This window comes from Cucurbita pepo, chromosome 12, assembly GCF_057944985.1.
Source record: "Cucurbita pepo subsp. pepo isolate OVF chromosome 12, ASM5794498v1, whole genome shotgun sequence".
NCBI classification, from domain to species: domain Eukaryota; kingdom Viridiplantae; phylum Streptophyta; class Magnoliopsida; order Cucurbitales; family Cucurbitaceae; genus Cucurbita; species Cucurbita pepo.
Genome location: NC_141809.1, coordinates 2,116,642 through 2,134,541, shown reverse-complemented (window position 1 = coordinate 2,134,541; position 17,900 = coordinate 2,116,642). Strand labels below are relative to the sequence as shown.

Here is a 17,900-nt window from a genome sequence, read left to right as displayed (position 1 = left end):
ACGGGTGTGTTGATATTGGGATCATTTCCCATGAGTTGGAGGTTGCGTTACTGGATTGAGCTTCGACACGATGAGCAAAAACGACTCGACATAAACACAAAAGAGCTCATGTCTCACCTATTGGATGGATGTTCTCGAGATCTCAAATATGAAAACAACTCATGGGACAGTTCTTGATCACCATGCCCGAGTGAATTGCAAAAGCAAATGACATTTCGATACTCATGGTGACATCACAAAACATTAGTGAGACTCGATAGTTCCTAATTGGCACGATATTTGTCTTAATTATCCAAATAAGTATTGGTCTTGATAAGTACACAAATCATCCACGAAAGTGTTATAAGCCTATTTTACCCAACAAAGGGTTCAATATCATCTCAATGAAATCCTAAATCAATGTACATGCACGGGGATCGTGTCGTTGGGAACTAAGTTGATGAAATGGGGTGCAACATTGTATTTAAAGAACTTTAGCCTAGAGTAGAGACAATGTTGAACCTTAAGACTTGTCCTAAAGTAGAGACAAGTCAACCAAAGTCCCTGTTAGGATCATACAACTCTCACGCTTGATCTAGATGAAGAACATAGAGAAGATGCAAGGAAAATTATACAGAGAGACATCCGAATGTAAAACTCCACAAGGCTAGGATTTATTTATAGATAACTTCCCGTAGTCACAGATATTCCATATTAAAAACTACATTGGAGAATAGATAAGATAAGATAAAATTCTATCTTATACTTTAAATTACGTATCTGTTAAGTTTTCTTCACTCTTAAACTTAACCTATTAGTAAACATCAAGCTGTACAACCTAACAGTCACAAACGAAGAAAAATACTCGTATAAGCAATATGTAGGACTCAAAATTAACCTATAAGTAAACATCAGGCTGTACAACCTAACCTTCACGAATGAAGAAAAATACTCGTACAAGCAATATGTAGGACTCAAACTTAACCTATAAGTAAACATCAGGTTGTACAACCTAACCGTCACGAATGAAGAAAAATACTCGTATAAGCAACATGTAAGACTCAAATTTAACCTATAAGTAAACATCAGGCTGTACAACCTAACCGTCACGAATGAAGAAAAATACTCGTACAAGCAACATGTAGGACTCAAACTTAACCTATAAGTAAACATCAGGTTGTACAACCTAACCGTCACGAATGAAGAAAAATACTCGTATAAGCAACATGTAAGACTCAAATTTAACCTATAAGTAAACATCAGGCTGTACAACCTAACCGTCACGAATGAAGAAAAATACTCGTACAAGCAACATGTAGGACTCAAACTTAACCTATAAGTAAACATCAGGTTGTACAACCTAACCGTCACGAATGAAGAAAAATACTCGTATAAGCAACATGTAAGACTCAAATTTAACCTATAAGTAAACATCAGGCTGTACAACCTAACAGTCACGAATGAAGAAAAATACTCGTACAAACAACACGTAGAACTCAAACTTAACCTATAAGTAAACATCAGGCTGTACAACCTAACAGTCGCGAATGAAGAAAAATACTCGTACAAACAACATGTAGGACTCAAACTTAACCTATAAGTAACCATTAGGCTGTACAACCTAGCAGCCACAAATGAAGGAAAATACTCAGCCCACAATGCCAACTTTATTATTATATTTTTCGTTTTTACCAAATTGATTATGTGACATCAAAAGTCAGAGAGAGACTCCAAAATGTCCAATCAAATTGGTTTCTTTATTTTACACTTATAAAGTTGAATTGTAGGTCCTTGGCTTTAATTCTGGAGGCGATGCCCTTTTTTTCTTCTATATAATAATAACCAAAAGCTTTTATTAATTCCCAATGTCTACTTTTGAGCACTCTGCATCGGATATAAATGCCATGAAATTCCTACTCTCAACCTTCAACCACTGTCCAACCCACATCAACATTAACCAAAAACTGCTTAGATTGTGATAAGCTCAAAATACAATGTAACTAACTCATGTCCAAATTCAGATTCAAATGGCCCCGAGACTCCATATACTAATACGAGTCATTTCAGCATTATTTGTCCTCACCTATATGCTTCGTAGGAGAATTTCCAAGAAGTCACCCAACATAGAATTATTCCAAACAAAACACATTTAACTTTGTAGTTTTTATGTAACAACTCAAGCCCACCGCTAGCAAATATTGTCTCTTTGGGTTTTTCCTTTTGGGGTTCCTCTCAAAGTTTTTTAAAATGCGTATGCTAATGAGAGATTTCCACACCCTTATAAAATGGGTATGACCCTTATAAATGGTACTTCATTCTCCATCCCCATTCGATGTGGGATCTTAGAATCCACCCTCCTTCGGGGCCCAGCGTCCTCACAGGCACACCGCCTGGTGTCCACCCCCTTCTTGGCTCAGCCTCCTCGCTAACATACCGCCCAGTGTATGACTCTGATACCATTTGAAACTACTCAAGCCCACCGTTAACATATATTATTCTCTTTAGGCTTTGCCTTTTGGGCTTCCCCTCAAGGTTTTTAAAACGCATCAGCTAGGGAGAGGTTTCCACACCGTTATAAATGGTGCTTTGTTCTCCTCCCCAACTGATGTGAGATCTCACATTTTATGATTGAGCCACCAAAAAGAAAAGTGCACCTTGTTGCTATAGGTAGTAACTTGTGATTCTTTTAAGTATTTCTTAACCATCCTATTCTCAAAATTACTCTCATTCAGAAATGGTCTCGGTTCATTCATGTACCACTCTAAGAAGTAGCAGTAGTGACCTAAGCATCCAGAAGTAGTAGTAAAACATAACGGGAAACCAAAACATTCAGAACATAATTTCCATTGACTTTAAAGGTCTAAGAGACATAATTTTACACAAGGACTGTTGTAGATTGACACTTTTATTTCAAAACTCAAGTACAATTCTTTATGAACTAGACAACCTTAAAGAAATTTGAAGTAACTAAGGAAATGAGTGTAAGAAGAAAAGGAGATTCCACCAAATAGAAGCACCAATAATAAATATTGAAAAGAAACATACTTCTAGAGATTGATATTTGTTACTCCTGCTATTGCTGGATTCATCATTTGGTGTAGAGAACATCTTCCCATGGATGGCGGTAAAGTGGCTGTTTCAGTCTCTTCTGATCAAATGTGTGCCTGGAGATTTCAATTACAACAACAAAGCTATCAGGTAAAAGAAGATCCGATACACAAATATCGAACTTCAAAAGCTACGAAGCATGGATATTTTAGTTTAGCCGGTGTGTCCGTGCTTGATACTTATTGAACACGTCTCAAACACTTGTTATATGTGTTAGACACTCGTGCTACAAAGTTAATATAGGTTTGATATTGTTAGACACGTATTAAACACTTGCGTTAAGTCTACTAAACAGGCACATAAGAAATGTGTAAACTTAGTTTGAATTGTAAACATGTCGTGTCGTGTCGTATCTATGTATATGTATTTGTGCTTCTGAGTTCAAAAGTAAGCAGAAAAACTTGGATAATAATGGTTTCAGATACTCACCCGATCAGACCGATGGATCGAGCCAACACAAACAACCCGTTCAAATAGCCGATCTCGACAATCTCGTCGATCTCTTGTTTGCTGAACATTCCACTGCCAGCAAGAAGATCCAAGAAAAGGGATCCAATTGCACCGTCTACATTAAGAACCAAGTTGTTTGCCTTCGAGAGAGTGTATGTTTCAACTTGCACGGCATACTCCATGTACTTCACAGATGGGAAATGTGTCCGAGCAAACCGCTGGAGCAGCTCCACTCTCTTATCTCGGTTGTCACCTCGCTTGATCCTTATTCAACGATAATCAAACCATCGATTAACCACTTGAATAACCAATCAGAAAATCCAAACTGAGAACAACCTAAGATGTTGTAACTTGTAAAAAGACTATCATTGTACCTGTGGCCAATTCCAGGCACACGAATCCCTTTCTTTTTCATGCTTTCGACAAATTCGTATGGTGTAAGATTCTGTAAGAAGCAAGAAGCAACATAATATCTTAGAGAAAAAAGACTCAAAAAGCACCAACTTAATTTAAACTTTAGCAATGAATGAACAAATCTCACTCTGTCATATGCATCCTTAAAATATCGAGCAGCATCATCAACGGCACCACCAAATCGAGGGCCAATCGTAAGCAAACCTATTTCAGAATGTCAATGTCATTGATTAGGCACAATAAGCATAGACCACATAACATCCGTGTCCAAAGCAGTTGAATTACAACCTGAGACAAGGCAGGACACGAGGTCTTTTCCAGCCCGAGCTGTTACTATCGTGTTGTGTGCTCCAGATACACAAGGACCATGGTCAGCACAGAGCATGATACATATCTGAAAAGAACACGAAACTTCTCAAACCTAGATTGTGAGATCCCCATATTGGTTGGGGAGGAGAACGAAACATTCTTTACAAGGGTGTGAAAACCTCTCCCTATCAGACGCGTTTTAAAAAACCTTGAGGGGAAAGCCGAAAGGGCTCCCAAAGAGGACAATATCTACTAACGGTGGGTTTAGGCCGTTACAAATGGTATCAGAGCCAGACACTGGGCGATGTGCCAGCGAGGAGGCTAAACCCCGAACGGGGGTGGACACAAGGTGGTGTGCCAGGAAGGATGTTGGGCCCCGAAGGGGGTGGATTGGAGGGTCCCACGTCGATGGAAAAAGGGAATGAGTTCCAGCGAGGACGCTGGGCCCTAAAGGAGAGTGGATTGATTGGTTGGAGAGGAGAATGAAGCATTCTTTATAAAGGTGTAGAAACCTCTCCCTAGCATACACGTTTTAAAAACCTTGAGGGAAAGCTCAAAAGAGAAAGCCCAAAGAGGATAATATCTGCTAGCGGTAGGCTTAGGCTGTTACATAGATTCAAGACTATAATTTCAACTTCCACTTGAGTGTACGTGAAAGTGGAAAAGCAAAAGAATAAAAGCTATTAAATTGAAGAGGCTTAGCACAATAGCTACCTACCTCAATGAAATGTGTACAGTACCGAGGAAGACTGCGCTTGAACCATAATAGTGAGATAACATCCCCAACACCATAACCTTGCTCAACAATGGAAGACATTGGAATTCCAGCATAGCTGGGCTCCTCACCTATTATTTTTTATTTTCAAAAACCAATTATAATATTTAATGCTATTACATCCTAAAGGGAACTGAAAGAAACTTTTGTTACTAGGTTAAAAACAAACCTCTGTCATCAGAAATGGTGGAAATAATATGGGTTGGGGCTCGAACTTTTCCACTCTTAATTGCTGAGTTAAGATCTTCAGGGATTTGTGGAGGCTTCACTTCCTTGACTGGAGTAATTTTCCCCGCTTCGACCTACGCGTAAATCAGATGGAAAAATAAGATTATGAGGAAGTCAGATAAATGTTGAGCTTCCTGGACTCAGAGAAGGAAGTCATATAATTAATGAATTTACCAATTTTCCAAATGTTTCCTTGATTGCATCTTCAAGGGCTTCATATGAAGTAGGAACAATTGCACCAGCATCCCTTAAAGCTTGGTTTTTAGCTTGTGCAGACTCCAACTCACCACCACTTTTTGCTCCCTGTAGTCAACGTCAGAGATGGTCAAGGAGTTAATAATATGTGTCTGAAAATCCTATCATACAATAAAAATACAGTAAGCGGGACGAGTCCAGTGTAAACTTACAGCATGTCCAAATTGAACTTCAGATTTAAACAGTGTTGCACAAGTACCACTGACCCAGGCAACCACTGGTTTGGTAACTTTTCCTTGTTTCATGGCTTCAACTAAAGAATACTCATCCCGACCACCAAGTTCTCCAAGTACAACCATCATCTTGATCTAAGAAACAGAAAAAAGATAAGCATATTAGACGCAGAGAACAAAGTACATAAGGAGCCAATTTAGTAACGACTCCATTAAAGTGTTATCATCACTACCATCTATGATAGTTAAACCGAGTATTTTACTTTTGTGCGCATTTGTGTGTTTGTGAGAAGTGGAAGTGGTCCTTGTGTGGCTAGGGACCTTAATAGACATGACTTCTGGCATGCACAAAGAGTTAATAGTTCATCTACAGAAGGTGTCAAATCACAATACCTGTGGGATGTTGTTAAACCGCAAAATATGGTCAGAAAGAGTGGAACCTGGAAACACATCACCTCCAATTGCAATACCTGTTCAATTAAAGAATGTGAATCAGATTGAATATTTCAAAACTCTGCTAGACTAAGATAGTGATAAGTTAGGAAGTTTACCTTCATAAATTCCATCTGTAACACGGGCAATAGTATTGTACATCTCATTGGACATTCCACCCTGCGATATCATAAAACATTATCATACTCGTATCATTTCTCAGTAAGTCGCCTATCTTAGAGGGTGGAAACAAGTTTTGACATTTCTTTTAATTAACAAGAAGAAAAAAAAATTGATGTCATCTTGGGAAAACCAGACAATGCACAGAGAAAATTCATTAAATAGCAAGGACATATGATATTATCAGACATAGAAATAAAATCCAGAATGCCAACACGAATTAGTCGCACACTCTTTTCCATGCAGGTGCACACTTTTGGTTGAAATAACTAAGTCAATAATAAAAGTTAGAAAATTTCTAAACAAAAAGTTCAGCAACAGTCGCATACTGATTTAGAGACAAAGCCCACAGATCCAGGCCTGTATAGCTTGCACTGTATTATATTATCGATTGTTCCAGCAGTGTCACCAATCTTAAACGCTCCAGCTTGAATGCCACCAACAGTAGCTGGACCTATAACAACCTGCATTTGAATCATGCAGAGAGAAACTGTTCAATTTCATTAACAAACCCTAAGATTTGCAGATTATTTGTGCTATATTTCAGTTCACTCGTCATTTGGTATATGTATGCACCCTCAAGTATATTTTTCCGTGTGTTACTAAAAGCATCAAATCTTTTCTCACCTTATTGTTAGCCCGTGCATATGCAATCAACTGTTTGGTGTCTGACTCTGGAACACCTTCAGCTATGATAGCTATAACTCTGATGGTAGGCTGTTTCAAAGCAGACAATGATGATGCAGCAGCACTGCACATTTGGCAGCATAAACTAGTTATGATTGGAAACAGAAATCTTGTGTTCTCTCATAATAAAATTACGATATCGAACACTTGCCTTCTGAAGGATGCAAAGTTGATAAAGACATCTGCTGTGGGATGTGCTGCACAAGCTGCTTCAATCCTGAAAAATGTATAAAAAAGAAATTGGGAAGTTAATCTATTTGTGCTAGACAAGTTAAATGAATCAGGAAAAGAAAATTATTGTTAAAAAAAAAAAAAAGAAGTAATACTGGTCAATGATGCTTAACTCAATTTAGAAGATTAGTAAAACTACCACTTCAAACTATTTATTGAATTTCAAGCTAATGTTATGACATGGTTGGAGGAGTAGTAAAATATAGAAGCATAAAAAAGTCATTGAGCAATGGTTTTAAAATCATGAACGGGTAAGTTATTACGCACGTAGAATGCACAGGGATGGCAATTTCCTCTTGACCAAAAAAGAGTTTCTGAAATCCCTCGGAACCTGGATTGATGATTCCAGCAACTGATGGCGTTTCCCTCCCTGAATAATTAGTCCAAAACGTAAAAGTTTAGTTCTGCAGTACTGAGATGGTGCTCAGAATAGAAGATAACAGATACAAAAAGAGGAAACTATAAGAAATGATCCATACCGCAGAGGAAGTCAAAGTCAAGCATCCGTTGGATGGGTAGTTGCTTGTAGTTGTAGAACAGAGCTTGGGTTGTACGAGAAAATATTTGTCCAGTGGCCATGGTGCCTGTCCAAGGAACCTGCGGATAGGAACTATGTTTCTTCATACCTTTTTCACTAGATCTTTATACACAACTTTTTTTTTTTTCAAAAAGCAGAAAAAAAAAAAGGTTTCTACACACGATTCACTGGACATAATGACCAAATCAGGTAAGATAAATGACCTTCCTCAATACATCTTCCCTCATCACTAAGCCGATTATCTAAAATCTAAATAGCTAATTACAAGATTCTTCGCTTTTATTACATTTCGACTAAAAGCCCTTCATGCATTAACGACACCTATTCAGAAACCATGGCGATCTAAGATTGACGAGTAGAGCAGGTGGACAAAAGGGGGAATAACATTTGCAGAATTAAGCAGTTCTGCTTTCAATCCGTACATAATTCAACAAATCGATCTCGGAAAACGGGAAGAAGTTCAATGAATTGCATTATTATCTACCGAATTAACTGGAGGAAAGAAACAAATTAAAGAAATACTACCTCGAAACAACGCATCTGCTAAAATCCAAATTCAAGAACAAAAAGGGAGAGAGTTAAACCCTCGCAATTTGACCAAACATATGGACAAGTTCAATGCCTCAAAGACACAAACGACAACCAAATCCAACAGATCAACAAATCAAACGCCGAGAAACATGATCTTAAATCTAAAAATCTTCTCAACTCAAAGAAACTAAGCTTTAAAGAGATCAGAAAACGCGACGCTTCGAAGACTAGGAGTAAAACAGGGAGAAAGCAACGTAATGTAAGAGAGGTAAACAGGAATTCAAATCGAAGAGAAGTGAAAAACAGATCCAGAAAGCAGGAAGAACAGCAGAATAGAGTAATAGAATCGGAAAAAAAAAAGGAAAGAGAGAACGGACCTGAAAGCTCAGTGAAGGAATGGAGTCCGGCGGTGGCGGATTAACGGGAAATTGAATACTGGAAGTTGGGAAATGGAATTGGATTTATATAGAGAAGGCTAAAATGGTAAAACTGGAGAACGTTGGAGGGAGCTGCGACAAAGCAACGGAGAAGATGATCCAGGCACGTGGTCGCTGTTGCCTCTGGTAGTTGGCTCACGACCATCAGCACGTGATTCTCATGTTTTGCTTTATTTCGCTAATGGTAATCCTTCTCGCGGCGGGAACAAAATTATAAATTTTTAAAATTAATAAATTAAATAATTTAAAATTTATCGTAATTAAAAAAATTATTAAACTTAAAAATAAATTAGATATTTTAAAATTTCATTAAAATTCTTAAAACCTTATAAAATGTTTAATAAGCTATTTAATTAAATTAATTTTGTGTCTAAAATGTTAATACAACTTTTAAAATATTTAATATTCTCAATTTTTTTTTAATTTAGAGCATAATAGATTATTAAAATATTTTAAAATTTTATAAAAATTAGTTAAATGGATTAGATATATAATTAATTTTTATGTCTAATAAAATTATAAAAATTTTAGGAGTATTAATAAAATTAATAAATATTTTTTAAAATTTAAGGATTAAATAGACGTAAAAAACATTTCACGGTGTCTCGTTGATTCCTACATGGATCCACCCGAACATTTAATTATAAAGAAAAACTATTTTTTTTTTTTAATTATTTTCCCTTTATTGCATTTTGGTAATTATTTTTATTAAATTCTTGAAAAATGACAATTTAAAAATTATAAATAAATATTAAAAAGACAGTACCTTAGTATCTTAATCTACGGCGCTTACGTTATTTAACAAAACAATTGGAAAATTGACCGTTGAAATTGGAGAAAATTATAATAAACTAATTTTTCTAAAAAAAATCTAGTTAATAAATAATTAATTTGGTCTATATTTTCAAATTTATTTAATTAAAATTATATAACTTCGTGTCTCCGTCGTTGAGTTATTTTAATTATTTATTAGCCATTGAATTAGTATGACTTACATTATTAATACTTAACCCATGTTTCATGATCTTATATAATTAACTTTTGTGGGCTTCCATTACATAAATATTTATAATAATTTTAATACAATTTATAATATTAAATTGCCTAAAATACCCTCTTTCTCCACCTAATTTTCAATTAAAATACTTCTAAATTATAAATTTAGTTCATAATTTTTTTTAATCTACATTAAAATATAAATATATATATATATATATATATAAACTACTGAAAGTCCATAAACTTCCAATTATATGTCTAATTATTATGTGCACCCGAATAATCGAGGGATACATGAATGAACTACAACCACATCTGAATGAGAGTAATACTGAGGATATATGATGTCTAAAAAATTATATAGTTAAGCGTGTTTAGTTTGAAGCAATTCTATGTTAGGTAATCTGTTGAATTTTTTTTTAAGATACATGTGTGAGTGAAGACAAAACATGCTGAAAATACTATGTTGGTCTGAGGAGTAAGTAATGTGTCCATATCACATAGAATGTAGAAGAATGTCGGGGCTATCAAGTGTCAAATCTTGATTCGAATCCTAAGCATGAGTTAATATAAATAGTATCAGAGCGGTACTTCTCCCAATAATATGTGGTTCGGGGACGAATCAATGCGGAAGCTAGTGGGCATGTGACGCCGGAGTAAAAAAGAGATACATAAATGAACCAAAATCACATGTGAATGAGAGCAATCCTGAAGATAGAATGACTAATAAATGTTTAAAATAATTAAAAGTTACTACCTATACTAACAAGATGCACCTTCGAAAAACTCTTTTTTATATTCCACTAAAATGTCTAGTATAACTTTTTTTAAAATTATTTTTAATTTTTAAATAATTAAATAATTTTTAAAATTAAACAAGTCTTTTCGTGAGTACGATAATTCAGTCTAGATAGGTCAACTCGAGATAGTAAAAATCAATAGAAGCCATTAATATGGACGATTTAGGTAGCCGCCAGTTATATGGATACGTTTCTCGAATTATATGGAGTCGTCCTAGGAGGAACTTTTCAGATGACTAATTATACGCTAAAACTATATTTTAAAATAAAATATACGAAAAATTAAGAATATGAATACATGTATACCATATAGTTGTATAATGAATTTTGTTTTTTAAATTAATTTATTTGTAGTTTATTATAAAATAAAATATTATTTATTTGCGTAGCTCGTGAAGATTAATTAAAAGCGACTTAGTCAAGTAATTGGGGTGGAAGTGGAAATAAATGGGATTTTGGGCAAATATTTAATATTGTTAAAATTTAAATATCCAATAGCGTGGGGGTGATGATTTAATTTTTAATTAGTTGCGGGTTTAAAAGGGCAGGTTGTCCATTGTCCATAACGTTGACAATTAATAAAATAAAAGATCCTCAAGATTCAACCATTTAATTAAAAATTAAAGAAAAATATTGCCTCCAAATTAATTTATTTTTCTATGACTCCGTCCACGTAATTTTGGATTATATTTTGATATTTTGTAAATTTAAAAATTTAAATGAGGTAACTCTATTTTAAATTTTAAAATTTTTTAATAAAACATTTTAAATATTTAATTAACATTCATAAATTATTTTGAATATATATTATTAAAATTACCTTCCAAATAATTAAAAAAAAAATTCGGACAATAATTAAAAATATGTATATATATTTTAAAATTAACAATAAATTTGGGTTGATTTGGTTCTAATTTTGATTATTTTTTTATGACATAGATTAAATTGCAATAACTATATTATTACAAAATTTAAATTTAAAAATTAAATCGTTAAATATTAAATTTCAATGACTAAATTAAGAATAAAAATATAATATATGATATGGTCCATCCTAAGCGGTTTGTCTTTACTACATATTTTTAAATATAATTTGTTTATTACGTTCTACCAACTTTTTTTATTTTTAATTTAACATAATTAGTTTTCGTAAAAGACGTGTCAACAAATAATTTTAACTTTTTATTCTAAAATTTAGATTCTCCACCTTTACAAATAAAAAAATATATCGATTTTTGAGTTGTAGGAGTCAGTAATTTTTTTTTCGAGTAAAGTTAATTATCACTGAATACTGTTGAATCATATATTCACGGCAGTAAATTATATTTATATTTACAATAATGGTAATATATAAGAAAAAATCAGTAAAATTATATGATATATTTAATTAGGCAAAATGTAGAGCAAATTTGAATAATGATTTAAATATTTAATAATTCTGGCTGAAATTAAAGACCAGAAATTGTCAGCTGTGTTTGTAGCCTAATTCATTCCATTATTTTTATTAATTTTAAAATACTTTGAATTTCTTTTCTTCAAGCAAAACGACGCCGTTAGAAGTGTATCGTATTTTTCCAATTGTTTGGACTTCAAAGCCAATCCTAAAATTGCAAAAGCCTAAATAAATAAATTCAACGGTAACTATATATATTGAGAAATATATATATATGTATGTATATGCTAGCAGATATTGTCAACTTTGGCTCATTAAGTATCATTGTGTGTGTATATGTATGCAATAGCTCAAGCTCATCACTAGCAGATATTGTTCGTTTTGCTTCATTATGTGTCATCGTCAGCCTCACGGTTTTAAAACGTACCTGCTAAGAAGAGGTTTCTACACCCTTATATGGAATGTTTCGCATCAACCTAACGGTTTAAAACACGTCTGCTAAGGAAACATTTTCACACCCTTATAAGGAATGTTCCGTTCCACTCTCCAACCGATGTGGGATTTCACAATCCACCTCCTTGGAGATAGCGTCCTCGCTGGCACACCGTCTGATGTCTGGCTCTGATACTATTTATAACAGTCCAAGCTCACTGCTAGCAGATATTGTTCGTTTTGGCACGTTACGTATTGTCGTCTGCCTCACGATTTTAAAATGCGATAATAATGTTTTGTCTTTTTTTTTTTCTTTCTTTCTAAAATAAGCATTTAAAAAAACAATCATTATTGTCGTCTTTGAATTCATACAATTTTTTTCTCTTTGTTTTATAATAATAGAGTTTTGAATCTCTATTATTTGATCATTTGGAATAATGAGTTCAGTAATCATCTCTTGTCACAAATATCTCTAAGATTCTTGACGTTCCTTGGTAGTGACGACGGTTCTGGCGGCAGCTGATTGAAGGTATCTAGACATTGGTCAACATCGTTCGTGGCGCCGATGACTTGAACTGTGACGACAATATAGCCACCAAGGGCCAAGTATTGTTTGCCAAACTCTATGGCGTTCACCGAAGAGTCTATGGATTCTGAGCATTCTGAATATCGTTTCTTAAGCTTTAGATTAGCTGTCTCTTCTGCCTCGAGCTGTTGTGCGCGGCGGCGACATTCGACACGCTCGTATGTGCAAGGTGGAGCATGTGATCGGCCATCTTTATGGCATTTAATTTTCTCACAGGTTTCAACAATTGCCGGCATAAAGATGGGTTTTTGGTTTGGGGGCAGACAGTCGATACAGTGTCGTTTTGGGACGTTGTGTCTGCATGCGAAAGAACGACACCGAAGAAAAGAACACAACAAAGGGAAAATTGGACATGGCTGAAGACACCCATGTTTTTTCCTTTCTTTTCTACTAATGTGTTCTTATCGATTAAATTTGGATATATATATATATATATGACAACAAGTAAAACTGGAAAACGGAAAAATACTAAATTTGAAATTAAGAAAGTAGATGTTGAACCGATGAACGCGCCTGAAATAAAGTATAAATCAAATCATGGACGTAACCATTATTAACTAAATTAAACTAGGATAATCCATATAATTTTATGATATAATTATTTAATAACATAAATTAATGATTAAATTGGAAAAGGTATTTACAGAAATTAAGAAAATTGAAATATAAAAGAAAATGAAAATATAAAAGAAAATGAAAATATAAAGAAAAAAGAGAAATTAAAAGAAAGTAACTAAAAAGGGAAAAAAAGGAAAGAAATAATTTAAAATGATTTAAATATTTCCCAATTCATTCCATTCATTTTTATTAATTTTAAAATTGAAATTTCTTTTCTTCAAGCCAAAACGACGCCGTTAAAAGTGTAATGGTTTCTTCCAAGCAATTAATTATTTAATTTTTTTAATATAAAATCTCGTAATTAATCATTTAAATTTTATATCCTTTTATGTTAGTATAAAATTGGACCATAAAATATTTTAGAGATTGATCAGGAGTGAGTTATATAGTCTGCTCAGAGTTTCCAACCTCAACGGTCGGCAACTAAACACGAGAGTTGTGCTCGTTGCGGGACTTAACCCAACACCTTACGGCACGAGCTGACGACAGCCATGCACCACCTGTGTCCACGTTCCCGAAGGCACCCCTCTCTTTCAAGAGGTTCACGGCATGTCAAACCCTGGTAAGGTTCTTCGCTTTGCATCGAATTAAACCACATGATCCACAGCTTGTGCGGGCCCCGGTCAATTCCTTTAAACTCCTACCTATGAGGACTTATTTTTTTTTATTTTACTGAGAATGATTTTTGTAGCTGATTCAATATGTCTGTCGTTTCAAGATTGGACTAATTAGGGGGTTGGAAAGTCTGGAATCCTTGTCGGCCACAGTTCTACAACGGCAAGATTCATGTTCGATTTATATAATTCAAAATGTGATACAGTACTTTCAATTTCAATTTCGAAAGATTTAAAAAAAAAAAACATTGTTTGAGCACACCACGACTGAATTCAAAAATCATTTCCAGCAAGAAGATGCACCAAACGAGAGGTAATGTCAAAAATATCACGAAGATTCTTGATGTCCTTTAGAAGAGTTGACGGTTCTAGTGGTGGCTGATTTAATTTATCTAGACATACGCCTATATTGACTGAGGCTCCCATGATACAAACATCGGCAACAATATAGGTATGATAACCCATGCAATATTGAGCAGTTTCTACGTCGGGCAACGAAGAGTTTATGTGTTTTGAACAATCTGAATATCGATTCTTAAGCTCTAGATTGGTTGTCTCTTCCGCCTCAAGCCGTTGTGTGTGGTGGAGACATTCAATGGTGCTCGTATGTGTAAGGTTGAGGGTGTAATTAGTTACGCCAACGGCATCTAAGTTTCTCACTGGTTTCAACAATTGCCAGCATAACGATGGGTTATTGGCATCGTGACAGATGATCGATACAGTGTTGTTTTGGGGCGTTGTGTCTGCATGCGAAAGAACGACTCCAAAGAAAAGAACACAACAAAGTGCAAATCGGACCGAGCTAAAGACACCCATGTTTTCTTTCCCTTCCCTTTATCACGATATATATATATATATATATTGTGGCAACAATTAAAACAGAAAAGATACCAAATTTGGAGAGACATTAAGAAAATTGAATTGAAACTAGGGGTATCTCGAGTAAATATCAACCATCAGATTTACTTCGAGATAGGTACTTCGAGTAATATCAACCATCAGATTTACTTCGAAATAGGTATGAACTAAACTATGGACGTTTTGAGTAATGTTGAAACCGTGGTCAGTTTAAATAAAATGAATTTGAGAATCAGATTCATACCTATCTCGAGATGAATCTAGATTCGGCATAGTTAAATTTTATGGGTCGAATTAATTTTAGTTGCAGATTATCGGTAAAAACAATAAAACATGTGTGTGAGTAAAAAAAAAAAAAAAAGATTTTTTTTTTTTAAAATTAAATGAATGTTGATTAACTTAATTATGATAATCAATATACTAAAGGATATTAACTGTATATAATTATAATAAATGATAGTAATTGGTAGGCATATTATAATTTTACCATATTTAATTTGATATGGTTATTTAATAATATGGTCAAATTGGATATTAACGGAATATATAATTATAATAGTGACTGTGATACACAAAAAAAAAAAAAAAGATAGTAATTTGATCACTCCCGAGAATTCAGTAGTCATCTCCGGCGAGAATATGTGTTACATAAGAAGTAATGTAACAAATATCTCCAAGATTCTTGACGTTCTTTGGAAGTGACGACGGTTCCGGTGGCGGCTGATTGAAGGTATCTAGACATTGGTCGGTATGGCTTCCGGCGCCGATGATTTGAATTGTGAGGGCAATATAGTTTTTATACTCCATGTATTGTTTTCCACTCTCTATGGCGCTCACCGAAGAGTCTATGCATTGCCAGCATTCTGAATATCGTTTCTTAAGCTCTAGATTGGTTGTCTCTTCCGCCTTGAGCCGCTGTACGCGGCTACGACATTCGACAGCGTTCGTATGTGCAAGGTCGATCATGTAATTGGCCATATTTGTGGCGTTTAAGTTGCTCACAGGTTTCAACAATTGCCTGCATAAAGATGGGTTTCTGGTTTGAGGGCAGATGGTCGATACAGTGTCGTTTTGGGGCGTTGTGTCTGCATGCGAAAGAACAACACGGAAGAAAAGAACACAACAAAGGGACAATTTGACATAGCTGAAGACGCCCATGTTTTTTTCCCTCCTTTTTACTAATGTGTTCTTACTGATGAAATTTGAAGATATATATATATATATATATATGGTAACGAGTAAAGATACCAAATTTGAAATTAAGAAAATTGATGTTAAAAAGATGGGTGCCCGGTATGAACCAAACCATGGGCGTCAGAGTTATTAACTAAATTAAACGATGATAATCAATTACAGTTCTACAAAGACAATGTTCGTGTTCGATTTAAATAATTTATTTTAATTCTTAATAAAATCAAAATACGATACAATACTTTCAAATCTCATTCCCGAAAGATTAAAAAAAAAAACATTATTTGAGCACACCACGACTAAGTTCAAGCATCATCTCCGGCGATAAAATGCGTCAAATGACAGGCAATCTCACAAATATCATTAAGATTCTTGATGCTCTTTTGAAGAGCCGACGGTTCCGGTGGCGGCTGATTGAAGCTATTTAGACAATCACCTGAATCCGTAAAGGCACCCATGGTATTAAGATCGGCGACAATATAAGAACCATAGCCCATATATTCTTGAGCAACTTCTATGTCGGTCACCGTAGACTTTATGGATTTCGAGCAATATGAATATCGTTTCTTAAGCTCTAGATTGGCTGTCTCTTTTGCCTCAAGCCCCTGTGCATAGTGTAGACATGTGACGGCGCTCGTACGTGTAAAGTTGAGGGTGTAATTAGTTAGACTTACAGAGTCTAAGTTTCTCACCGGTTTCAACATTTGCCAGCATAACAATGGGTTACTGGTATTTGGACAGATGGTCGATATAGTGTCGTTTTGGAGCGTTGTGTCTGCATGCGAAAGAACAACTCCGAAGAAAAGAACACAACAAAGGAAAAATCCGACATAGCTGAAGACACCCATGTTTTTCACCCTTCCTTCTTACTAATGTGTTCTTATATATATATATATATGGCAACAAAGTAAAACCGACACATACCAAATTTGAAACAATGGGCATCTCGATTAAATATCAACCATCAGACTTACTTCGAGATAGGTATGAACCAAACCATGGGCGTCTTGAGTACGATTGAAACCGTGGTCGGTTTAAACAACATGAATAAGAGAAGAGATGAATCTGGATTCGACGTAATTAAATTAAGAATATAGATTAATTTGTGGGTCACACAAAAATAAAATTAAGAATATAGCTTTTAAAAATAAAATAAAAACTTTTAAAAATAAAATCTTAGATCATTTTTTAAATATAAATATAGTCACTCATATAATGTTTGGGTTTGACCTTATTGGATTAGCGATGATATTTTAACAATTGTAAACTTACTGCGCGGCGTGGTGATATTCACACGCTCACGACTAGCCTTAAGGGGAATTAAGTCCCATATATATTTTTCGCCCCGGCTTTGTGGGTTCGTCGGACCTTAAGAAGCAAGGTTTATCTTCACCAATCGAACATCACTTCTACGGAATCCAAGTTTGTTCAACCACAAACGCCGCATGTGCGTGCATGTTCAATCATCTGCGACATATCCGACTTGCCTCTACACTAGGCCAAGTCATTCGGCTCAACTTTGGTCCAAGGTCTCTCAGTGCAACGTCGCATCTCATCTCGTCATCTCAATCCCATCGACAGGGTCCATATTTCTTGACATCATCCCGAGTCTCGGGATGTCGTTGGCCATCATAACTCGCTCGGCCTATGCCTCGATAGAACCCGATGGATGAATGTTCGGG

General features: G+C 34.9%; 3 protein-coding genes across 3 annotated transcripts; all 3 read right to left on the bottom strand.

Annotated features, from left to right (window-relative positions):
- Nucleotides 1–2,807: 2,807 nt before the first annotated feature.
- Nucleotides 2,808–8,868, bottom strand: LOC111807639 (ATP-citrate synthase beta chain protein 2). The gene is made up of 17 exons (XM_023693442.2): nucleotides 8,668–8,868; nucleotides 7,701–7,818; nucleotides 7,489–7,591; nucleotides 7,142–7,207; nucleotides 6,931–7,054; nucleotides 6,633–6,767; nucleotides 6,243–6,303; nucleotides 6,085–6,161; nucleotides 5,671–5,826; nucleotides 5,438–5,566; nucleotides 5,205–5,337; nucleotides 4,979–5,106; nucleotides 4,240–4,345; nucleotides 4,079–4,155; nucleotides 3,912–3,982; nucleotides 3,517–3,801; nucleotides 2,808–3,143 (listed from the first exon to the last, which is right to left on the bottom strand). Exons 2-17 carry the CDS (start codon nucleotides 7,798–7,800, stop codon nucleotides 3,068–3,070), a joined length of 1,827 nt encoding a protein of 608 aa, XP_023549210.2. The 5' UTR covers nucleotides 7,801–7,818; nucleotides 8,668–8,868; the 3' UTR covers nucleotides 2,808–3,067.
- Nucleotides 8,869–15,642: 6,774 nt separating this feature from the next.
- LOC111806993 (pectinesterase inhibitor-like) lies at nucleotides 15,643–16,185 on the bottom strand. The gene has a single exon (XM_023692549.2). The coding sequence runs from the start codon at nucleotides 16,183–16,185 to the stop codon at nucleotides 15,643–15,645; it is 543 nt and encodes a 180-aa protein (XP_023548317.2).
- A 338-nt stretch (nucleotides 16,186–16,523) lies between these two features.
- LOC111807571 (pectinesterase inhibitor) lies at nucleotides 16,524–17,066 on the bottom strand. The gene has a single exon (XM_087129121.1). It carries the CDS (start codon nucleotides 17,064–17,066, stop codon nucleotides 16,524–16,526), a length of 543 nt encoding a protein of 180 aa, XP_086985247.1.
- Between the last annotated feature and the right edge of the window lie 834 nt (nucleotides 17,067–17,900).